The 26723-nt window shown below is 34.9% G+C and overlaps 1 protein-coding gene across 4 annotated transcripts in view; it reads right to left on the reverse strand.

The window, feature by feature from the left end:
* The window catches only part of CRPPA (CDP-L-ribitol pyrophosphorylase A), a 275796-nt gene that overhangs the window by 99642 nt on the left and 149431 nt on the right, over positions 1–26723 (reverse strand). For all 4 annotated transcript variants that reach the window (XM_087427459.1, XM_087427333.1, XM_087427377.1 and 1 more), the window contains one exon: positions 8143–8274. In XM_087427459.1, coding sequence (XP_087283585.1) covers positions 8143–8274 — 132 coding nt within the window. The remainder of the gene's footprint in view (positions 1–8142; positions 8275–26723) is intronic.

Genomic DNA, 26723 nt, shown 5'->3' on the forward strand with positions numbered 1-26723 from the left:
AGAAAACTCTCCATTTTCCAGGGACTAATTATTCAGCTTGTTCTTTCAGACTATTTTTCACACCTATTTTTTGCTATTTCATTAGTCAAGTATCAGAAATTGGACAAAGACTGAAATTAAATCCTATTTTCAACTTTTCATTGATATTAGTAACACAGCAGGAGTTTTACTGGGGGAAGTTTATAGGAAATCAGACGACTCCCAGTGAAGTTTCTCAGTATTTTCTATAAGTTCACAAAATGTGTCTTCCCTGAAGATTATCAACAGGATTCCAGTTATCAGAGTCATTGGCTTCTTTTTATTTCTAGTCCTCTTGACCCTCTACAGCAACTCGGTTTTCTGGAAACTCTTTTCCAGGCCTCTGAGAGACAACATTTCTGGATTTTATGCTCTTAATGTAATGGGTCTCAACTTCCTCAAATGCAACACCACCATTTTATAACAATTGTTTTGCAATACTAGCTACACTAACCTAAAATGAAATAATATAGCTTATCTGTAAATATGTCTCCTAATGTATTAGAGACGGATCTGACCTAAATCAAGCTCTTTACAATCGCACAGATAACATAAAAATAAGTTTTCATTTCTTTGACTGTCTACCTCCCTGCTATACCATCTCCAGCTGTTACTACTCTATTCGCATGTCAAGAAAAAAATTATGTGTGTGCATGTGTAATCACATGTACATGTATACGTATATAATCTGTGTATATTTTTCATATTTAAATATTTCTAGCCCTATTTAAGTTACAAACCCCTTAATTTGCATGGGGTGGGTAGCAAGAATAATTCCTTGCCTACAATATTAGCACTCTGATATTACTGTGGTGGGCAGCATCTGATATGGCTCCCAATGATCACCACCTCCTGGTTCATGCCCTCGTGTAATCACCTTCCCTGAGCATAGGTGGAATCTAGTAATTTGCTTTCAATGAATAGAACATAATAAAAGTGATGGGATGTCACTTGGTGATTATGTTCCAGAAGCCTGTGACTTCTGTCTTGGTTCTCTCTCTCACTTGTTCTGAGGCTGTAAGACGCTCTATGGACAGGCCCCCACAGCAAGGAACACAGGAAGCCTCCAACTATGAGCTTGTGAAGAACTGAGGCCTCAGTGTAACAGTCCCCAAGGAACTGAATCCTTCCAACAGCCAGCTAAGTGAGCTGAGAAGCAAATCATTCCCAATGAAGCCTTGAGATGACTATCGCCTTGAGAAAGACCCTGAGCCAGAGAACCCAAGAAGACTGTGAGATAATAAATGTTGTTGTTTAAGCCACTAAGTTTTGGGGTAATTTGTTATGCAGTAATAGCTAACTAATATACTGTTCAAAAGAGTTTATTAATTTTCCATGGCTATTTTCGTTCATAACATTGCTTCTTTTATTCCAAAAAATTAAGGCAAGACCTGCAGAAGTTTATATCAAATATTCCATTTCATTTAGATATGTCTAAGTATAACAGCTTACTGCCACTCTCTCTAATGAGTCTGCCAAGTAAGCTAAAACAGTTTTGTTTTTCAAACTTACACAATTTTGAAGAGACATTATCTTTTATGATTTTCATATTTTCCCAAAGAATGACTAAGTCTAAACAATAAAAGTCAAAACAATATTGAAAGTAAAAAATATTTAGTCTCATAAACATTCCCACATCAAAAAAGCCTGATTACTCTGACCAGGGTATTATGGGTTTCTGTAAACAGATTTGGTGCAGCATGTTCGGTGTGCATGCCATATGATTCAGTGCCATGGAAAGTATTGTGTGTTTAGTAAATAATTCCCAGCTAAATTCCAAGTAATTGCTCACTGCAGGGCGTTTTAAGTCTAACCTCTCCCAAGATTATCTCAGAAAAAAAAAAAAAATTCTGTGTTCTGCCACTTGATAGCATATGCCTATTTGTCCTCCAAATGATCACGCACACTTGAAAGATGGCTCATATGCCTAGAGAACACAGAGCAAATGGGGTGCATTTGAGAGGTAAAGATTGGTGTCAACTGTATCCTACAAATTCAGGTCTTTTGGCACAAAGGCGTCCTAGAGCAGTTGGACCTGTTTATACAGTTCTTAATGCTTCATTATGAATTTACCTGAGGTAATTACAAATTCATCATCAAGAATGTTTTCTGGATGTCCTCTACAGTACACATAAAACCTTCAAAACCCAGGCAAAAGAGAAGGAAAATAATACTTAACTCAGCCAGTAGCGAGATCTGGTTTATACTTTGTGATAGAAGATGAATTTACACAGCTTTACCTAAATTAATGTTGTTGCCAAACAACTTCATTTCACCATTCCATATCCTATTTTGGAGGTTTATAGAAGGATTCTCATAAATCTTTTACAAATAACTATTTTTTAAAAAACAAAAAATTATAGAACTACTCTGGTAACTTTCTTCCGTTTTTACACGCCTTCCAGCGCTGTACTTGCAGGAAAAGAAGAAAAGGTGGCATTTAGGAGCAGAGAGAAGGTAACAGAGCTCTTCTGCTTTACCACCACCCCCCCACTGGCAATGCACCCCAACCTCTCCAGGGCTTGGTTTTTGTAGCTCTGCCAATCGGTGCAGTCCTTCCTAATGGCCCCATTTTCTGAAAATACTTACTAAGACAAACATTGCTTTCAAAAGTCCTATTTCCCACTATATCAAACCCAGTGGAATGATACCTCAAAGGAGAAAAAAGGAGACAGAGAAAATGGATAGACTAAAATGGTACACAGTCCCTGTCATGCTAACACGTTTAATATTTTACCTTTCTCTGATGGATGCTAATTCACTCCCTGTTATGGACTGTTTGTATTCTCCCCAAATTCATATGTTGAAATCCTAACCCCTAAATGTGATGGTATTGGGAACTGAAGCCTTTGGTTAGTGATTAGGTCATGAGAGTAGAGCCCTTGTGAATAGGATTAGTGCTCTTATTAAAAGAGACCCCAGAGTGGCCTCACCCTCTCCCTACCACGTGAGGATACAAAGAGAAAATGGCAGTCTGCAACCTGAAAGAGGGCCTTCACCAGAACTCAACCATGCTGGCACATTGATCTCAGATTTCCACCCTCCAGAACTATGAGAATTAAATTTCTGCTGTTTATAAACCACTCAGTCTATGGTATTCCGTTTTAACAGCAGAATAGACTAAGACATCCCCATTGTTGTCTTCTATTTTATTAAGGTGCCTGAAAAAAAGAACAGTCTCTTCTCTGAACTATAATGAATAATTTCTTAATGAAATAACAGTACAAGTGACGTTTATGGTCACATAGAAAGAGGAAAGAAAACCCAGGCTGTTCCAGAATTTCCACGTGTCAGAGTGAGAGATGCCCAATGGTGTCATCTGACATAGCCTGTACACCTTCGGTGTCTCCATCTTCTCATCCAACAGAGTCTGTAAAATGGAAGTTCTGACTTCTGCATTTTACAAATGGAGAATCCAGGGCCTAGAAAACCTAGGTTACTTGATCAAGATCATATAGCTAGTTTTTCAATTAGAGGGGAAGACTAATTCAGTGCAAAAAAAAAAAAAAAAAAATCAGTTATAATAGTTTTGAGAAACTCTTTAACCGTGAACCTGTGTGCTTCTATCTCTAAAGCCCTGAGCATGTAAAACACACAGATTAAACTAAAAATTGTGACAGAACTTCATAAATTTTATTTTCATAGAAGTTCATGTGCAAAATTTTATTAAAATGTATACTTGCAAATATTTGCATTAAAAAAAAGTCATCATAGGGGCCAGCCCAGTGGTGTAGCAGTTAAGTGCTCGCATTCCACTTTGGCGGCCCAGAGTTCACGGGTTCGGATCCTGGGCGCACACGGATGCACTGCATGTCAGGCCATGCTGTGGTGGCATCCCATATAAAGTAGAGAAAGATGGGCACGGATGTTAGCCCAGGGCCAATCTTCCTCAGCAAAAAGAGGAGGATTGGCATTAGATGGTAGCTCAGGGCTAATCTTCCTCACAAAAAAAAAGTCATCATAAAAATATTTTAGACTTCAAAAAAATTAAGACTGCTAACTAAGCTATTGGCTTGAATAATTCATGCTAGACATATCAAGTCTCTATAAGTTCACTGCTATACCATCAGATACAGATTTTTCAAATAATTAGAACATATTCCCTAAACATAAAATTTTATATCATAGACCTCAGTGGTGACTTGCATAACAACAGGATGAATGAAGAGTAATACCTTATACATAGAATTACTTAAAAAGATATTTTAAAAGGGACTAAGAATCGTTATATAGATTAAACTATAAAACCTGGTTTTAATTATTCATAGTTACATTTATATTGTTATTTTAGAAAGAAGGATAGGCCTTGATTTAAATTCATTTAACAAATTGTGAAAACTTCATGCTGCATTTCTAGTAGAGTATAAATCTCAAATCTTCCTAATTTACTTATAACATGAGGAACTGAGCACCGGATGATAAAGTCAGAAAACTTTATACTATATATAAATGGTCAAGCCAGTCACACGATGCATAAGTCTAAGTTTAAGCTACCCACTAAGAGCTTATTTTAAATTATTAATTTTTTGAGGCCACTAGAATATTTTAAAATCAATTTTGAAAAAAAGTTAATTAGCGCTTTACTACATTGATATAGCTAAGGAGCTAGCATATTCAATAATTTAGCAAATTATATCTCTATGATTAGAAAATAAGCATATATATGGAGCATATCTAGAGTTCAGCAAAGCATTTGTTAGTTTGTTATAACATTAAAGAAAATATCAAAATTGAACTGAAATATTTTACAATTAGATGCATTTGTCACTGATTAAATTATCAAAGAATTATCAGTAATGAATCACTGACAACATTATAGAACATTTATAGATACAAAGAAGGGATCAATCTTTTGCCTTTTCCAAATCAATTTTCCCCTAAAGGTGCACACAAAATATAGATGACGTCTAATTTGTAAATTATATGAAGAAAGAAACCATAACTAATTAATCATATGTTACATTCTGGATCAAAAAAATAAACAACTGAAACAACAGAATAAAACTAATAAGTTTAAATTTACTAAACACAGAAAGCCCTACACATGTATGTAAAAGAACTCTATACAAACACAAATAGACGCATAACAGCATAATGTGTTTAAAAAGAAAAAGGCTTAAGTAATTCTGTTTAACTATAAACATCACATATGTCAACACTGTGAAGGTGTGGCTAAAAAAATCAAGACCATCCACATTATCAGAAACATCACACACATAACAAAGCATGTCTTCTTTAAGCCAGAAAGACCGTATGTATAGCACAGACATTGAAGTCAATTCAATACACGCTCTCTTCCAAAGAGAGGTTATCAACCAACTAAAACCCATCCAAGGAAAAAATACTTGATGTTATGTGTTATGAAAAATGGTTCAAAATCTAGAAAGACTTCACTGATCAGAGACGTAAAAGAATACACAATAACTATCTATGAAAACAAACTAATGGCTACCATGGAGAAGGCAGCTTAGATTTAGGGAACAAAGTCCAATGTGTGAACAATACAGAAAGTTGCATCTCAAAGCACCAGGGAAAGTACAAACCAACACTCTTTTCACTAAGCAGTGAACAGAAGCTCCACATTATTTATCTTCACGTCCTTAGTGTTGACAGAATGCCTGTCAAATAGGCACTCATTAGAGACAGTGATTTAACTAAATGTAAAAATTAGTACTGAAGTATAAAAAGACTGTGTCCAGAGGTAGTGTTTCTTTACTGAGAGTATATTTGTGAGGAGTGTTTCCCAATGTTTCTTCTAGGGAACATTAGCCTCATGAGTTGTTCACGGTTAAAAGGTTACAGAAGCAAATGGAAAATCTATACCCCTTGTCTTCAATTTGGAGATATGAAATGCTCATTAGCATGTTAAGGATTTGTGAGAAGCCCTTCACTAAAGAAGTCTGTTTAACTCTATTCATTGATGCTTCCCCAATTTTTTAGCTATAGCCCTTTTTTAATGGCATATCTGATGAACGTCCAAGAGTCCTTTGGTAAGTGCTCTTTAAGGTGAAATTATGCATTAGACAGCATGTCGGGCTAGTAAGAATCAACTCACACCTGTGTCTTTGAGGACAAAAGTAAACCTTGTATTTTAAACATTCTCACATATTTAAAACATCTTTGCTATTGTATTTTTAAAAAGAGACAAGCAACACCTAAGTAAGCTATCAATGAGAAACATATCTTAAAGGCCTTGCAGGATCATCTTCTTCCCACTTTTGGTAGCTTAGGAGACACCAGGCTTAGCAGGTCCAAGTTGGCTCAAAATAATAATTAGATATCAAAGAATGGTCTGCAAAGGCTCCTTCTTTCCAACAAGGCCACTTTTCCAATCAGGAAGCCTTCACAGGTACAGAGTCATATAGATACTCACTGTACTCCATTCCACAAATGTGTAAAACATGACAGGTATAGGAAAATGAATAATTTTATTGTAAATATAAACTCTACAAGGGTTACCAGGTTTAGCAAACAAAAATACAAGATGTCCAGTTATATGTGAATTTCAGAACCACAGCAAATAAGTTTTATTGCAAGTATATTCCACATAATATTTGAGACATCCTTATACTGGAAATTATTGTTTATCTGAAATTCAAATTTAAGTAGACATGCTATATTTCATCTGGCAAGCATACTCTCCACTGCAATGTCAGCTACAGTTAATACATACCCTTTTTGCTTAGCCTAAATCTTAGAACAAAGACAGTTCCAGGGATTGTGTGTGCTCTACCTTTCCTCAGCTTTTGCGATTTCCTCAATGAATTCTATTTTATATCTGCATAGTGTAGCATTACTAGTGTGCATCCATGAATCCTTTGCATGGCATGAGAGAAAGAACTGATTTATTTTTCCCACCATAATAATCTAGAGTACAACCAAAGACAATCTATTGCAGAGGAAATATTTCTAAACAAAGATACTGACCTGAGTTCTTGTTCTTACTCTGCCAGTTATATGTCCACTTGGCAAGTATATGTATCTCTTCAGGCCTTGGTTGTCCAGACTTCAATAGCCCCTACAGCACTAACATTTTACAATTCCAGGATCCTAAGTAGACTGAACTTTGCCTTGTTTTTGATGACTAACCAGAGATCATGCTTGCATATTTTGAAAGCAGAGGTAACAACCTCAGAGTTAAAGAAAACCAGGGACTGAATAAAAGATGCTCTTTATATTTAATTAAAATCCATTTGTTTCAAAAGAAATGTTGTTACCTTCAGGCTAAAAAGTTACCTTAAATATTTCATAAACAATAGCTGTTATTCATCAACCATATAACTTTAAATACCTGTCATTCCCTGGACAGTGAGTACCAAATCAATTTTATTCAAGACCATTAAAGAAGCAGTTGACTGTTTCACTTGCTTGACTACCGTGTGGTACCTCTAGGAAATTCTAAAGCTTTATTCAAGTTCGATGAAAGGTATCCACACACAAAGGGCAAATCCATCTTCTCTAACAGACTCTCCAAATAGTTTGATTTAAATAGCATTTCTCTGCACAAAGAATCTCCAATGCTAACTCAATTTGCCTTCACCTTAACTACCTTGGTGCTATTAAAAGATAGTGACAATAAGAGTTTTTCTCTAATTAAATACATGCCCTCTTGTAATCTGAATGTCAGGCATTGCTTTCAAGCAATTAAACACTTGATCACCAACATCTTTAACATAACATAAAAGAAATAAGTGATTTCAAACTATACAAATGGTTAAGAGTTGTGACCTTAGGGTTGTTAGTTAAATACAAAAGTCCAGTTAAATTTGAACAAATCCCAAATTTGCAATATACTTAAAATTATTTATTGTTTATCCAAAATTCAAATTTAACTGGGCATTCTGTACTTTTATTTGCTAAATTTGGCAATCCTGTGTGGGCTACCTAGTATGAGATATTTGCCAATTTTCATCTTTTTTTCCCCTAATCAAAACACTTGTTTTGATTTTTGTTTTACCACTAGAGTCAAGAGGTTCTACCTACTACAGAACATGAATAGATGAGTAATTTTCCAGCCAAAATTTTTATTATTAACATCTCTTCGCTTTTAACAAAATCAGGTTCCCACAATTAAAATTATAATCTCTAGAACATACAATCTGAAGAGACCAACATTTTACCTACCTGTGGGTAATATATGAGAAGGCCACATAATAAAATATTTCTTTTTTTCACTTCCTTTGCTAATTCTCTAATCTGCATTAGGTGTTCCATTTTCTGACCAAAAGGTACTGATTTACAATCAAGAAAATGCACCTGCAAAATAATATAAAAGGTAACAATTAGAATACAATTTTATTCATTTTGAAAAATATAACATTAAAGAAGCTAAAAACACATACACTTATATTGCAATTATCAATTTGTGCTAATTTCCAATTAAACATTTCAAGTCATAAATATTTAATAGGATCAATGAATATTCCTTTTTAAATACAGATACAGTAAACATTTATTGAGAACACAATATTGAAAAATATAAAATGTTAATATTCTATTTCTTACGTCAGGGTCAAAAGTATAAAGAATGATTTCATCAATTCATTAAATTTAATTCATAATTTGAAACTAGGCTAGATAGAAATAAATATATAAATATATATGTTAAGAAATTAACAATATCAATAAAATTCAAAGGAGTGCTTATATAATTAAGTACATACTTTTCTAGAAGAATCTCTTTCAAAGTAATTAATAAGTAGAATTCCAACAAATAATGATCCATTTCTTAAAGTAAATCCAGAAGAATTTTATATAGAATTTTTTTAGTAGTGTATTTTTCTTGAAATTATTCAAATAATTATTTTTTAACCATTATTTTTCATTTAAATTTTAAGGAGCTTAGGGTGATCTTTCCTCATTTCTTCAAACTATGGAGGTTTTACAGTACTGCTTGTCTTTTATGGGACATAAAAGACCTACATCACAACAATAGCCTCAAAATAAACAATTTAAAATGCAAATGCACATGTAGAAGGAACACTCAGATGTATCTGTATTCTTTCACCATAACAAATTTTAAAAACTCTCAAGAATTATAATTTGTTCAATTATGTGTATTTATTAATGAGAAGCATTTTAAAATATACTCCACCTTGAAAATCTTATACTAATTCCTTCCCTTCCTATCTGTTCATTCATACAGAAATATGCTCTACAGAAAATACACACAACAGAAGCCATCACCATCATGGTGGTGTGAGAGGATCCCTTTGTCTCTCCCCTTCAATCTACAGTGAGTAAAACATCGATAACCTAAAGGCTACATTGCCCAATACACCAGAATACTGGTGAGATCCACACATGGTACATACAAAGGTGGGTGGAATGCAGCAAACAGAGAAGGTGAAATGGAGGAACAGCACAGATGGTGCCCAGGACCCTGGATACCCAGCCACCACCAGCCCCAGAGAACACAGTGGGCAGCAGCAGAGGCACAAGTGCAATTCAGGCCAGCCACCTACAGCACCATGTATGGCCATGGGTAGCAGAACAGGAGCAGAAGTGAAGCCCCGTGATCCTGGGCCCCAGGCCACAGCTCAGAGCCTGGTAGCAGCAGTAGACGCTTGCACAGAAATCTGACATTCCAACCACAGCAGCACCTATGATCACAAGGTAAGAGGCAACAGCAGATATGGTGCCCTGCGAACCCAGCTCCCTCCTCCTGTCCCCCCCGTCATGGAAGTGGAGCTTCCAACTCAGGTGAGCCTGAAAGTGGCAGAGGGTTCAGCCATCCCTGTACCCCTGGCAGCAAAGCCAGTGACCACCACAACACAGGCAACAGCAAGGCATCAGTGACCCTTAGAAGCACAGGTGGCAATGATGAGAGTCCTGGGGACACCTCAATAGAGGCAGTAGAGGGAGGAACATGCAGATCCTCAAATACACCAGAGGCAGCTCAGGTAGAAAAAAAAAAGCAAAAACTAGCACTATGGCACCACCTACTGAAAAACAAAAGAAAGGCCACTAACAAATTTGATTCAAAACAAAACTATACCTAAAGAAAAAAAGATTTTACTACAACAAATGCACTGGCAGAGGAATAACTCAGCAAGAATCACAAAAAGCAATGGTAACACAGTATCACAAAAAGAAAATAATTCTCCAGAAACCAAACATAAAGCCATGGAAGATCATGATCTAACTGATAGAGTTCAAAATAGCTGTGATGAAGAAATGCAATGAGCTACAAGAAAACTCAGAAAGGCAGTTTAATGAGATCAGGAATAAAATCAATGAACAGAAGGAATACTTTATCAAAGAGATTGAAACTCTAAAAGGAAGAACCAAACAAAAATTCTGGAGCTGAAAAACTCAATAAATGAGAGGAAGAATGCATTAGGAATCATGGTAAATACAGCAGACCATACAGAAGAGAGAATTAGCAAGCTCAAAGATAGAAACCTAGAAATGATGCAGGTGGAAGAGGAGAGAGAACCGAGATTTTTTTTTTTTAAATGCAGAAATTCTACGAGAATTATCCAACTCTGTTAGATAATCAGTATCCCAGAAGGAAGCAGAGAGCTTATTTGAAGGAATAATAGCTAGAACTTCCCAAACCTGGAGAAGGAATTGGGTATACAAATCCATGAAGCTAATAGAATACCCAATTATCTCAATGCAAAAAGACCTTCTCCAAGACACACGATAATAAAACTGTCAAAAGTTAATAACAAAGAAAGAATACTAAAGGCACGCCGCCAAAAAAATAATAACCTAAAAGAGAATCCCATTCAGCTATCAGCAGATTTCTCAGAAGAAACTCTACAGATCAGGAGAAAGCAGAATGATATATTCAAAATATTAAAAGATAAAAAACTGTCAACCATGAATACTCTATTCAGCAAACTTATCTTTCAGAAAAGAAGGAAAATTAAAGGCTTTCCCAGACAAACAAAAGCTAAGGGAGTTCTTCACCACCAGACATGCCATACAATAAATGTTGAAAGAAGCCCTCCTTACTCAAAACAAAAAGGCAAAGGTATACAAAGCTTTGAGCAACGTGATAGACAGAATGAGAAAATTGAAACTCTGTATCAGAATACATTAGTAAACAATTATAAAATAAAGGTTAAAAGGAAAGGAAGCATTAAAAATAACTATAACCACTTCAATTTGGTAACCAACTCAATACAAAAAGGGATAATTTGTGACAACAAAAACATAGAGAGGGAAGAGGAAAAGGACAGAACCTGTACAGGAAAATGGAGAAAAGATGCTATTAGAAGATAAAGGACTATCTTGCAAACCCCAAGGTAACCACAAAAGAAAAATTCAGAGCAGAGTCATGAAACATAAAAAAAGACGAAACTGAAAAATACATCTCAGAAAACTACAAGGAAAAGAAACAATGGAAATACAGAGAACCAGAAAACAAAAGACAAAATGGCAGTATTAAGTCCTCATACATCAGTAATCACCCTAAATGTAAATGGATTGAATTCACCAATTTAAAGACACAGAGTGGCTGGATAGATTAAAAACAAGACCTAACAATATGCTGCCTCTAGGAAACCCATCTCAGCTCTAAAGACAAACATAGGCTAAAAGTGAAAGGAGAGAACATGATACTCCAAGCAAATGGCAACCAAAAGAAAGCAGGTATAACCATACTTGTATCAGACAAAATAGACTTCAAGCCCAAAAAGATAACAAAAGACAAAGACAGACGTTATATAATGATAAAGGGGACAATCCACCAAGATGATATAACATTTATTAATATATATGCACCTAACATATAAAGAGCACCAAAGCATATAAAGCAACTATTAACAGATCTAAAGGGAGAAATTGGCAACAACAAAATAATAGTAGGGGACTTGAATACCCCACTAACGTCAATGGATAGATCATCCAGATAGAGAGTTAACAAGGACACACTGGGCTTAAATGAAACACTAGACCAGATGGACTTAATAGATACATATAGAGCATTCCATCTAAAAGAAGAATACAATTCTTCTCAAGTGTACATGAAACATTCTCAAAAATAGACCATATGTTAGGAAACAAAACAAGTCTCAATAAATTTAAGACACTGAAATCAAGGATCTTTTCCGACCACGATGGTATGAAACAAGAAATCAACCACAAGAAGAAAGTAGGAAAAGTCACAAATATGTGGAGACTAAACAACACGCTACTGCACAACTACTGGATCAATGAAGAAATCAAAGGAGAAATCAAAAAATATGTAGAGACAAATGAAAATGAAAACACAACTTACCAAAAGCTATGAGATGCAGCAAAAGCAGTACTAAGCGGGAAGCTTATAGCAATAGAGGCCTATCTCAACAAACAAGAAAAATCTCAAATAAGTAATCTTAAACTACACCTAAAAGAACTAGAAAAAGAAGAAAAAAGCCCAAATTCAGTAGAAGGAAATAATAAAAATCACAGCAGAAGTAAATGAAATAGAGACTAAAAAGGGAATAGAAAAGATCAATGAAACTAAAAGCTGGTTTTCTGAGAAGATAAACAAAATTGACAAACCCTTGGATAGACTCACTAAAAAAAAAAAAAAAGAGAGAGGGTTCAAATAAATAAAATCAGAAATGAAAGAGGAGAAATTACAATGGATACCACAGAAATCCAAAAGAGTATAAGAGAATACTATGAAAAGCTATAAGCCAACAAGTTGGATAACCTAGAAATGGATAAATTCTTAGAATCACAGAACATTCCAAAACTGAATCAAGAAAAAATAGAGAATCTGCATAGACCAATCACTAGTAAGGAGACTTAAACAGTAATCAAAAACCTCCCAAAAAACAAAAGTCCAGGACCAGACAGCTTCTCTGGTGAATTCCACCAGACATTCAAAGAAGATTTAATACCTATCCTTCTCAAACTCTTTCAAAAATTGAAGAGGAAGGGATGCTTCCTAACTCATTTTACAAGGCCAACACTACCCTGATACCAAAACCAGACAAAGACAACGCAAAAAAAGAAAGTTATAGGCCAATACCACTGAAGAACATAAATGCAAAAATCCTCTACAAAATATTAGCAAAGTGAACTCAACAATACATTAAAAGGATCACACACCATGATCAAGTGGGATTTATTCCAGAAATGCAAAGATGGTTCAACAACTGCAAATCAATCAATGTGATATACTACATTAACAAAATTAATAAAAATCACATGGTCATCCCAATAGATGCAGAGAAAGCATTTGACAGCCACAAGCAAAAAAATGAAAGTAGACCACTATCTTACACCATACACAAAAATTAACTCAAAATGGATTAAAGACTTGAATGTAAGACCTGAAACCATAAAACTGGTAGGGAAAACATAGGCAGTATGCTCTTTGACATCAGTCTTAGCAATAACTTTTAGGATCTGTCTCCTCAGGCAAGGGAAACAAAAGAAAAAATAAACAAATGGAACTAGATCAAACTCAAAAGTTTCTGCACAGCAAAGGAAACCATCAACAAAAGGAAAAGACAACCTGCCAATTGGGAGAAGATATTTGCCAATCATATACCTGATAAGCAGTTAATATCCAAATTATATAAAGAACTACTACCACTCAACAAAAAAAAAGAAACAACCCTAATAAAAAATGTGCGGAGGATCTGAACATTTTTCCAAAGAAAATATAAAGATGGCCAACAGGTACACAAAAAGGTGTTCAACATCACTAATTATTAGTGAAATGCATATCAAAACCACAATGAGATATCACCTCACACCCATGAGAATGGCTATTATTAAAAAGACAAGAAATAACAAGTATTGGAGAGGATGTGGAGAAAAGGGAATCCTCATACACTGCTGACAGGAATGTAAATTGGTGCAGCTAGTAAGGAAAATATGGAGATTCCTCAAAAAATTCAAAATAGAAATACCATATGATCCAGCTATTCTACTTCTGGGTATTTATCCAAAGAACACAAAAACACTAATTCAAAGAGATATATGCATCCCTATGTTCACTGTAGCATTATTTATTATAGCCAAGGCTGGGAAACAACTAAGTGCCCATTGACAGAAAAATGGGTAAAGAAGATGTGGTATATATACAAACAATGGAATACTACTCAGCCATAAAAAAGATGAAATCTTGCCATTTGAAACACCAGGGATGAACCTTGAGGGTATTATGCTAAGCGAAATAAGTCATACAGAGAAAGACAAATACTGTATGATTTCACTCATGTGGAAGATAAAAACAACAACAATAAACAAATACATAGATATAGAAAACAGATTGGTGATTACCAGATGGGAAAGTGGTAGGGGGAGAGCGAAAGGGATAAAGGGGCACATGTGTACAGTGATGGATGGAAAATAGACTTTTGGTGGTGAACACGATGTAGCCTATACAGAAGTTGAAATATAACGATGTATACTTGAAATTTATATAATCTTATAAATCAATGTTACCTCAATGAAAAAAATGAATAAATACAAAATAAAACACAACAAAACATCTTATTATGTTCTTGCTGTAACATAAGAGAATGAGGTTTTTTCACCCATGACATTGCATTTTGCTTTTCCAGGGAAAAGTACTTACATAACATCCATTTTGAAAGAGAATTATGTGATGACATATAATGTGTATTAATTTAGTAGATATTCAACAACTATTTCTTGGAATTTTTCATTAAATATAGTTAATTGAAGACATACACAGACAGCTGCTTCCTCCTGAAATCTAAGGTGACAATAAAGGCTTTTTTCCTCAAAAATGCTCAGTCCATAAAGAAACCAAAGGAATAGACAAAGAAGAAAAGCAAAAAAAAAAAAAAAAAAAAAAAATTGTAAGATGAAAAGCAGAAAGAAAAGATTGCAGGTTTTTCTATCTGCTAAATAGATGAAGAAAACCTGTGACCTTGGGCTCACCTTCTCCCAGCTCTGTTTCCCTGAAAACTTATAAAGGTGAAATTTTAGCTTTTTTACCAGTCAGCATTGCTTATGGTAAAAGTAACTTCTGACTGCTTGACACAGCCAAGCTGGAAGAATTATGAATGAACTATAAATGCTAGACCTTCCTTCAGTGTAATTTAACTTCTGACCAGGTGTTCCCCTAGCTGGGACCTGGAAGCTAACGCCCATCAGCTGTTGGAAAAGATGGTGGTTCCTATTTACAGTTTGAGCTTTCTAAAAGGATGGCTCACACACCACCTTCTGTGATCTCCCTCCCTCACCCTTCAGAAGCCAAGGTGTGGGGAGAAGTGGTGGAAAAAAAAAAAAAAGGCATCCCCTATACTAATGTGAAATGATGAGCTCAAGAGCTAAAGCTGAAGACAAGTCTATCTCTGCCCTGCCTTTTCTTCATACCCTGTATGTACTCTTTCACAAAGGTGGGCAAACCAGTGCCACAAAGGCTTCTTCCAGTCTTATGAGTTTGAAATATCTGGCTGAACTTAAAGTTGCTGGAGGTGGGCTTGCCAACAAAAAGAAGGCTAATTTCCCAAACTCAAGACAATTTTAGAAATTGCAGTCATGTTACACAGCCCCATGCCAGCAACACCCACGAACGACATTGCTATTTGCAGTTAAAAGCCTTGCAATACTATTTAACTTTTTAACTTGTAATTACCTGTACTATACAGATAGAACGTAAAGCCAGCAACCATTATGCCCAACATAGTTTACGTGAATGGAATGCCCTGGAGTTTTGCAATGTGCAACCTGGGCAACTTTATTGCCCGCTTAGATAGATAACTAGACAAACAGACATTCTTGTTTAATACAGTATAAGTCTTCCTGATGAATTCTGAGTTCTAAAAACACCTCACACTCAAGTAACAGGAGTGGGGAGGAAGTTTGTAGAAAAAATAGCACAAGGGTAGAATAGACAAGACTGCTCTAATTTGTAATTACAGCCTCCACAGAGATTTAAAACGCACAAAAATGAAAGAGTGGAAAAGCTGGTAACACGTGGAGAAGGAATGATGAATACGATACAATTGGGAATGGAGCTCTGCACCGCGAAGCTGCCATTAAGGTTGGCCTGGGAGGAAGCGTAGCCTGCCAGGAGCTGGGGAACCTCTCTGGACAGTCAGAGCTGGAGCAGGTGTTGGTTTTTAATTTTTATAAAACAATGTCCTAAAAGACAGCCTAAAATTAATTTTTAAAATGTCAGTTAATTACATTAACTATTAATCGTAAAAGTGAATAACAACTTTGGGAGCCTAAAAATGGTAGAAGTAAAACTCTAGACAAAAATTAATTATATTGGAATGAGAATGCTCATTGGATAAAGTGTACTGAATCTGCGTTTTGTTTTGGAGAAGGAAAGAAATTAGAAACCTTACACTTGGTTAACTTATAATTATGTCTATTAAAAAAGTAATGGTATTTAATATACATTAAATATAGCTTTCCACAACTATATTTTATAGTTTCTGAACTTACAGAGGGAGAAAGGATAATGTCTATCAATGCAGCAAAGCAGAGGAGGAAAGTAGCAAACAAAATCAATGGTCAACAGCAATAACAATCACAAAATAAGCTTGCAGGAAGAATCCTAAATATAAAAGTAATTTAAAAAATGTAATATATTTAACTCTTTCCTAAAAGATTATCAGATTGTATTTTTAAGAAAAATGTAACAATATGCTAGTTGTAACGTAAGTGTCTAAAGAAAACTATCCTGGTAAGTACAAAATAAAAGGATGAAAAAGATATACCATGCAAACACTACCAAAAACAAAGGTTGTAGCAATATAATATGATACAGTAGAGTTTAAGACAAAGCCATTAACACAGATACAGAGGAAGGGTAAATAGAAAAATTGTAATAATCATAACTTTATTACTAGGAAGATAGATTTAAATATACCAAGCAAAACAATTGACAATTATGAGAAAATTTCCAAATGCATAAACATAAAGGGATGTTTTACTGCACTTTTCCTGGAAACTAATATACCAATCAAACAAAGATTAAAAAAAACAAAGTTTTGGGGCCAGCCGGGTGGCGCAAGCGGTTAGGTGCGTGCGCTCTGCTGCGGTGGCTGGGGGTTCGCCAGTTTGGATCCCGAGGACGCACCAACGCACTGCTTGGCAAGCCATGCTGTGGCGATGTCCTATATAAAGTGGAGGAAGACGGGCTGGGATGTTAGCCCAGGGCCAATCTTCGTCAGCAAAAAAAGAGGAGGATTGGCAGATGTTGGCACAGGGCTGATCTCACAAAAAAAAAAAAAAAAAAAAAACAGTTTTGTAAGGGCTTCTGCTTCCAGTGCAGCAGCTGAGTTGAAGGTTTCTTCCTTTCCTTCTGAGGTTATCTTTCTATTTCTATTTTGTCTGGCTGTTCTTATCTAGGAAAAGTTGCACATGAGCTGATGCCACTTCTGCTTTAGATGGGCCCAGCTCCTTTATTTACTAATGACGCAGAAGCTAATTTTTCTTACAGAAACATGTACTGTAGCAAAAAGATCTGGGTTGAACTGAAGGACATGGCACAATTACGTTTAAAAGTTCTCACCAGGGCGGCCCTGTGGCTTAGCGGTTAAGTGCTCGTGCTCCGCTGCTGGCAGCCCGGGTTCGGATCCGGGTGCCCACCGACGCATCACTTCTCCCGCCATGCTGAGGCGGTGTCCCACATATGGCAACTAGAAGGATGTGCAACTATGACATACAACTATCTACTGGGGCTTTGGGGGAAAAAAAGGAGGAGGATTGGCAATAGATGTTAGCTCAGGGCTAGTCTTCCTCAGCAAAAAGAGGAGGATTGGCATGGATGTTAGCTCAGGGCTGATCTTCTTCACAAAAAAAAAACTTCTCACCAAGTCATGAGAAGTCTAAACAGGGCCTGGAAGACTATAGATCTATATGGTACAACACACTCTAGTTCTTTTTTTAGAAAGAAAAAATGTTAATGGCACTTAAAAAATCAGTAGCTCAGTGCTGTTCATCATAGATTCCAGGAATTAAATTAAGGAAATGGTGCAAAGTGAGTTTTAGGTAAGCTATTTATACATCTACAAACTTATCTATGGTATCCCTCCAAACCAGGTACTTCAATTATAGGGAAACTTTAAGACATGAAGTAGCAGAACATAGCAGAATAATACAGGTCATTCTCCTGAATACTATGTGCTGAACATTGTGCTAGTTGACATAATTAACTTTTAAAGAAACACACATGGATGTTGACCTTATGAAATGTACAATCAGGTTGACAAAACTCAAGAATGAAGAAGATGCATCTCAAAATCCTCTTTCACCAGATGGGAAAGCCTGATGACATCATGAAAAACAGAAGACAAGCTCCAGCAGATGTACTTCCTAATACCAATACCGTGCAACTTAAGCATATATTTTACATAGTGCTACTAATTATGCACTTCTAAAATACACCAACTACTTATGTGTTCCACGAAAAAAGTCAGTTGGTACAATAATGCAATCAGTTGTAATTCTAAAAACAGGGCAGGTTTATACAACTACCACAGCAGAGGGTTGCAAAATGATCATAACTCAGGAAAAGTGTAAATGTTTGTGCCTTAATAAAACAAACTTACAGCCTCGACAGGCTTGCATCCCTTGAAATGTAGCAAAACATTTCATCTAGGTTGAGTTCTGCAGATTTGCTTATAGCTACATCAAGTAGACCTTCTTTGATCTCTTTTTGCACTGTTCACTAATTTGCTACATGGAAATTACAGTAAAAACAGTATTTCCCATTTAGGATGCCATTTCTAACAATTCATTTTCATGCATACATAAAAAAAGATAAAGATTTCTTCCTAGCCCACCAAAAAGAATGCCTAATTTCATTTTTTTTTTAAAGTAGCAAATTTAATTCTATAAATTAGTCAACTGCTTAAACATTTAAACATGTGGGTAGCTTCACGGCTTTGTGGGTGGGCGAGGTCTCTGGCACTCAGAGCATGGAAAAGGCTCCTCTGTGCCTGCCTTCTACATTAAGTTCTACACATGCTTTATATTTGTCTAGTAACCATTTAATATATTCCTGGTCACAGATGAATTCCCATTTTTTTTTTAATGTGATTTTTCACTTGTCTCTGAGGTCAGGTACATTAATTAAAGGACAATAATTAATATCGAGTACAATATTCTTTAAAATACCAGGAATTCCATAACCCTACATTTAATACTTCTGTCTCATTCCAGAGTCCATGTTCACAGGAAGGCCTGAAAAGGGAGTCATGACTCATGGTAGGAGGGGAAACAGATTCTCTGTTTATTTGACTAAGAAGAAAGTCAATTGTGAAGCTTAAGTATATATCCATATAATGCATTGCTTAATGCCCACCAAAGTGGAAAGAAGGAAGGTCAAAATGAAAGCTCTGGTAATTATCCAATAATTGAGTTAGAAAGAATTGGTAGATAAACCAAAGGTTCTCTGAATCCACACAATAGATACTGCAAAATTATCTACATATGTGTGCAGAAAAGTAGACTGTGTGAGTTAGGTCCAACATCTTCAAAACATGACTTTTCAAAAGAAATATGAGGGAAATCTAATAACTGATAAAACTGGCCAATAGTAAGCAAATCAAAGTAAGTTTATTTTAAGGATTAAAAACAACTTTAGAAAAACTTGCATCTCACTTCAACTATTTATGAATTACATGGATTCTATTAATGAAAATTACTTTAAGGAATTTTACTTTTAAAAGAAAAAGGAACAAGCTTTTAATATTGAATCACTTCATTTTAGAAAAAGTTTAAATCAATGCCACCATGAAATTCAAGTCTTAATTCTGATAAATAGAAACTAATTAAGTTATAAGCTATCATGGAAACTCAGAGCAAATGCTTAACAACTCATTTGTAAATCTTAAGAAAATAAAATGCCAGCAAAACTAGTAGGTTGAGAAATGATGGCATTGAACAAGCGGTAGTAAATAAAATAGTACTTTGCATTAAAATATTAACCAAATATAAATGTTTCTTTTGAGTCAAAGAATTAAAAGTTTTGTAACCTGCACAAATGTTATATTTGTGTACACATTTGGTTTCAAATCCTTATTTAAAAGATCAAAGAAGTAATAAAACCAGAACTTCACATTTTAAACAGTCAATAGAAAAACCTAAAGTTACTCTAAAACATGTAAAAAAATCATAAAATGAACACTTTTTCAGATTATTTCACAAGGTAGTTTCTCCTATAAGAACATAACTTTGCCACTGTTGTATTATGGCACAATTATCTTAAGCATTACATACATCTACAATTAACTTAATTAACATCTGTACCATCTGTAACAAATTTTAGAATCAAAAGTTCAAAGCAATCCCAATGATTAATATGAAGTATTCATTTGTTTAACATTATTTAAAACATATAACTCTATATTTATTTATTTTTCTCTTTGAGAAAAAACATCAGAATATAAATCATTAAAGAAAGAAGTTACAAAAAGCAAGTATGTGATTCTTCACTAAGTTTAGTGTATCATCTTTACATATTTTAGTGACTTGTCAAAATTTCATTTTACATGATAAAATTTATTACTGCTTAAGAACAATCTCTGTTATTAAGGTTGATCACAAGCCATTTAGATAAGCATTATATGACATTTTTTAGAAATAAATAATGGATATTTAGTGTTCACAAATAAAGACATCCTATGCATTTAGGACAACCACTACAAAGTCCATGATAGTACTATAAATTTATAAGAACAATTGATTCTGTTTTTATGTACCTATGTTTGTAAATGAAATTTTTAAAAGCATTTTTTAATATGTTTCAAAAGGCAAAACGATTAAAGAAAAGCTTCTCATAAGATCAAGTGTCTGGAATATATAGTAAAAATAAAATTATTCAAAGACATGACCAAGGTGATCAAAATGCAGGTATACACTACGTAAGTCATATTAGCATAGCCTCCACAGATTCATCTTGTCCCTTTTTTTAAGTATGGCAAAAATCAACTAATAATCAAAGTAATTAATCATTGTTTAATAATGTCAGAAATTAATAGTCACTTGGTAACATTAGGTTTCTTTGACTTCAGGAAATTAATAATCTAATAACCAAAAGCGATGTAGACACATAAAATTAAGATCTTACACATATTTCTTCTCAATTATTTGATAATGTTAAACTTACATAATTATACAAAAGATACAAGAAAACTGTGTTAGTTAAAGGAAATATTAAAAAACAGTAGTCTTAGAGAAAAATACAATACCCAGAAATTCCAATTACAGTGCTTCCAATAACAAATTGGAAGACCATTGGTGCTTTGCTTTGTTGGGCTATTTTTGAATAAAGTGCTAACTTAACTTCTTACTTCTAAGAGAAAATTTTTTCTTTTTCCATGAAGCTACATCACATAATAGAACAGACTCGATATAAAGGGGTGGGCAAATAACACATAGTCTAGAACTGCACTGTCTAGTGGAGTAGCCAACAGCCATATGTGGCTATTTACATTTAAACTCAAATTTATTTAAGTTAAATAAAAATAAATACAGTAGCCACACCTCAAGCGATCATAGCCATAGCCAGGCAGCTAGTGGCAATCATACACAAGAGTATAGAAACTGGACATTTCATCATTGTAGAAAGTGCTAACAGATGACACTTGTCCAGAATAAAAGAAGCTCATATGATATCATTGCTGGTCATACATCTCACTAACTTTTTTTGGTCATTAACTTATGTGTCTGTATTACACAAGGAATTTTCATTCCTGCCTAAATGTTATGTTACTACTTAAAATCCTGCTGTGGAAAATTAGACCTGGAATAGGCAAAGTTATATATCACCTGAACGAAAACAGACTGATGTTTTTCTCATTTGTGTATGAAATATATTCCTGAAAATGTGGTTGAATATAAATGTGTGAAAATAAAACGCTCACATTGAAATGGGCCCAGCTTCTGTTTCTGTCCAAGTGGGAGTAACAGGGACCAAATTTACCTTTTACCTGAAACAAGTAAAAAAAGTGTACAAACTATATAAAACAAGGATTTTTAAGACCTGATACACTAGGCAACAAGGGACATCTCTGAGAGATGAGAAATAAATGAGGAGAACCCTGTATTTGCCCCAGCTTACTGCCTTAAATCAGTTTCCAGGCCATGGTACTTTGCAGGGAAAGGGGGGATATCCAGTTTTAAGAGCTTGGGGAGACAAAGGTGGACTAGAGAGCAGAGAGTTCACAGAGCAGAGGACTAGAGAGGAGAGAGGAGAGAGGTGCACAGCAGGAAAACTCTGGAGATTATCAGAGGAACTCGCTCACATATTCAGCAGAATACTTATCAGTGCATTCATTTGAGAAAACTACCTGAGGCTGGGGAAAAATCCAACCAGAAAGATTAGAAGGAACTGTGCCCGATGCACACCCACAGTTGGGAATAGTGGTGGCAGCAATCAGCCAGACTGGAAAACTTCATAATTTACAGGGCATTAGATAGAGTACTAAGAAGGGTCTTGCCTCAGTTGTGGGGAATGGTTAGCTCTACACTAAATAAACTGATTAGTTTCTCTAAAAAGTCATAAAAGAATCAAAATGTTTCCAATTAACTGCATCCTAGAACAAAGCTCAAAAACATTGATAGTGAGGCAAAAATATCCAGCACCCAACAAGGTAAAATTTACAATATCCAGCAGCTAATGAAAAAATATCAAATGTGCAAAAAAACAGAAAAATATGACTCATAATGAGGAGAAAAATCAATCAAAATGAACTCAGAAGTGACAAAGATATTAGAAAAGAACATTAAAACAATTTTACAACTGTGTTCCATTTGTTCGAAAAAGCTATAGAAAAGAATGAGCTTATTAACTAGAAAAAAGGAAGATATAAAATAGACCTAAGACTAACTTTTAAAGATGAAAATAACATCTGAGAGTGAAAAAAAAAGAATACACTGGAGGGGATTTAACAGCAGATTAGATATTGCAGAAGAAAAGATCAGTGAACTTGAAAACATAGCAATAGAAACTATTTAAAATGACACAGGGAAAAAAGACTCAAAGAAAGAAGGAAAAACAGAGTATCAGTGAGATATGGATCAACTTCAAACAGCCTAATATACAAGTAATTGGAGTTCCCAGTGAAATGAGGAGAGGGCAGAAAAAATAATGGCTGAAAATTTTCCAAGTTGGAGAAAAATTAAAAACCCACAAAACATACCTTAAACACACACAGACAAAAAAATTCCCAGGCGTATAAAGAAGCAGGAAAATATAATCCATAATAAGGAGATAAATACATCACTTGAAACTGACTCAGAACTGATAAAGATGTTCAAATTAGCAGAAAAGGACATTAAAACGGGAATTACAACTGTATCCCATATATTCAAAAGCTAATTAGAAAAATAGAACATATAAAAAGGACCCAAAACAAACTTGTAGAGATGAAAACTACAATGCCTTAGATGAAAATACACTGTATTTATTTTAAATTCAGACCTGTGCAGGTCTGCACACATAGAATGATATAATAAGGCATATGAGTGCTGAGCCCAACTGAATAGCCAGCCAGGACTAGGAAACATCTGCTTGGCACATGCTTTCATCACGGTGTAAGAGTAAGTTGAGCAACACAGATGAATGAGTGAAATATCACATTCTGTTGATACATTGCAATCTTAGCATATAAGTTTAAAGGTAACTTTTTTTCAATTTTATATTTATGACAAGTACACAGGCTACTCACTTTCAGGCTTCTAGATCCATTTAATTGAAAAAGATAAATTGCAGGAAAAAACCTTTCTTCAACTGTTAATATTGTAAGTATCTAATAGGTCAATCAGTTTATTGCACAATCCAAATAAAATGCAGAAATAGACTAGGAAAAGAAACCTCCAACTATCTTCCATAATCTTTGATTTCAAACTTTTCTCTTTGTCAAAATAACCTAATATTTCCTATTAGGTACGTAAGTAAATGCTACACACGAACTAAAAGATAAAATTAATGCTCACAAATGCAACTTTTTTATTTGCTTAATATAGTGTTAACCCATTTAGATTTTGAAATAAAAAAGAATGCCTCTTCCAAAAATGTTTAAAAATCACCCCCTAACTTCAATTTATAAGAGAAAAATAAAGTCCCACTTAGGAATGAGAAACACTTCAAAGGTGAATGCTACTTTTTAGGGTAAATACAGAAGATAATTTAAAATAAGACATAAGTAGTCATTTATTGACACAATAAGACATGCTTCCTAAAATGAAGCTTGAAGACATGCTTCACAAAAACTAAAAACAGGTGTCTGTAGATTAGACAATTATAGTTGTTGAATGAAAACAAAATTTCTTTTTCTAAAAGGCAAAATGGGGGAAAAAATGAACTATACTAAAAAGTAAAGAGGATAGCATAAATCAAGAGAGTAAAATTCATGAAGTTTAAATTTATAGATAGTAAATAATGGCCTAAAAACTCAGGTAGAACCATGAGTATTATTCTCCTTAAAAGAATGTTATTACTTAAGATGCAACTAATTTCTATTTATTTCCTCACACCCATCCTCCTTCATTTCTGCAAGTCACCACAAAGCATCTACTTGTGACGGGCAGCACTGAAACAGGGTGGGATAGGAGACACCATGACTAGGAATATCAAGGCCAAGTTCAAGTCAATAAACATTTTCTGAATGCCTACACAGGCTGTGTTGGGAAAGGGGAAAAGACTCTGAACACAGGGGTATTATGGAATGATTCCAAGAGGAAACATTGTCACTCAAATTTTAAGGATCATAAAAGTCAGGCAAACAAACACTAGAAAAATGGTGTCTCAGAAAAACTTACTGGAGTAAACACAGATACGTCAAGTAAATGGTGCCTGTGTGGAACGACAGTAGTTTGGGATTACCGGAGTACAAACTGCTCAGTGAGGAAATGTGAGTCAGGATGACAAAATTAAGCAAGAGCCCAACCGGCCAAGGCTTTATCATCTGACTGCTTTTTGTCCAGTAGGGGATGCGGAGCCTCTGGAATGTTTTAATAAGGAGAGTAGCTTGGAGGATTTACAATTAGCAAAATCTGTTATGTTGGCTATGATGAGGTCAAAAGGGAAGTAACAGAGAGACTGTTTGGAGGGACAGCTCCTGGAGGGAAGAAGATGAATCCAGAAAGTATACATCTATTAAAGAAATTTCTAACAGATATTTCTAACAGATATTTTAGGTAAAGGTACTAAGTAACTAGCTCATTTAGGATTGAAAATCTGAAGTTCAGGAAACTACGGCCTGTGGGTCAAATCCAGCCTCCTGCCTGTGTTTTGTTACTCAAGTGTTATTGGAACACAGCCACACCCATTCTTTTACATCTTGTCTGTGGCTGCTGTTGCACTACCACAGCAAAGTCAAATAGTTGCAACAAATACCTAAATGGCCCAAAAAGCCTGAGATATTTACTATCTGGCACTTCACAAGAAGAATTTGCCAACCCCTAATATAAGAAGTTATTTCAGATCCAGGCAAAGAAAATGACCTGAGTTATCTCTTGTAAAATGAGGGCATTCTACCAAATGGTTTTAAGATCCTTTTCTCCTCTAAAAGTCCAGGTTTCTGTTACTTGAAAAGGGCAAGTATTGACATCCCTAATGAATGTCATGTGGTAAAGTGAAATGAGCATCAAGCTGATTCTTAAACTGAGGACAATGGCGTCTATGATAATCAACTCGCAGGATTGCTATGAGGATTAAATGGGATCATTTATTTTAAAAGAAAAGGATGGCGACATTATTTCAAGCATTCAATAAGTGTCTGTTATTACTAACATTAATATAATTATGCTAATAATACGCATTAGTAGGCTACATGGGGGGCGAGAGTCTGAGAATTATAAATGTAGTGCGAGTTCCATTTCTTACAAACACGAAGAGCAAGAAACACAAGAACACAGTTGGATTCTCATTGGTTGAGCAAAAACCCAGAACTCAATCATTATCATAAACACATTAAATTCAAAAACAAAAATTTATAGTTCTTTCTCAAAAGATCTAGAAACGGGTATCATACTCAGAGTACTCAGAAGAGACATACAGGTGACTTTAACCAGTCCTGTCATTCCCAAATAAGAATTTTCCAGTGCTGACACTAGGATTATCTTGCATTCCACCTTAGCAGGTACCAGTGAATTAAGTATCCCAGCATTTAAGTAGAATAAGTATAAGCTTCAAAATCCTATAAAATAAAACCTCTGGTGCCTGGAAAATTGAATCATACTGTACTTTTCAAAAGTATCACACACCAACTTATTGCAAACAGGGTTCAAGCCAAAACATGTTTGGATCAAGAAGCTTTTTGCACTGATTCCATCACCTTTCTATACTTCCAGTAAAACAGTTCAGGCTTTCCAGAACTGCAAAAGTAATCTATTTTCTTGCGGCTGTAGATATTTACCCTAAGGGAATAGTGCTCAGGCCTGGGAATATTCTTAGCATCTTCCTGTCTGCTATTTTGACCCATAGACAAGATTTTGTTTTTGCTTTTTATTTTAGTTTTTTTCAGAATATTAAGCATTAGTACAGAAAAGATTTCCTAGTAAACATGATCCATCATACTAACACTACGTAAGACTTGGCAAAGGCAATGTAATACGAAAGATTTATTTTCAAATTCTGCCTATATCTGGAATTCTCTTAAAATTCAAAATTAAGGAGGCCTTGAAGGAGCATAACTTACTTTTCCAAGTAGGCTTTAGAATAAGAGCTTCTCTACATACAAAGACACACACATGCAAATGAATAGAAAGCTTCTGAATATGAGTGAAATCTTCTAATTATCTCTGCCAACAAATTTGGG

Source organism: Ceratotherium simum, chromosome 1 (assembly GCF_057802395.1).
Source record: "Ceratotherium simum simum isolate JZ-2026a chromosome 1, ASM5780239v1, whole genome shotgun sequence".
In the NCBI taxonomy this organism is placed as follows: domain Eukaryota; kingdom Metazoa; phylum Chordata; class Mammalia; order Perissodactyla; family Rhinocerotidae; genus Ceratotherium; species Ceratotherium simum.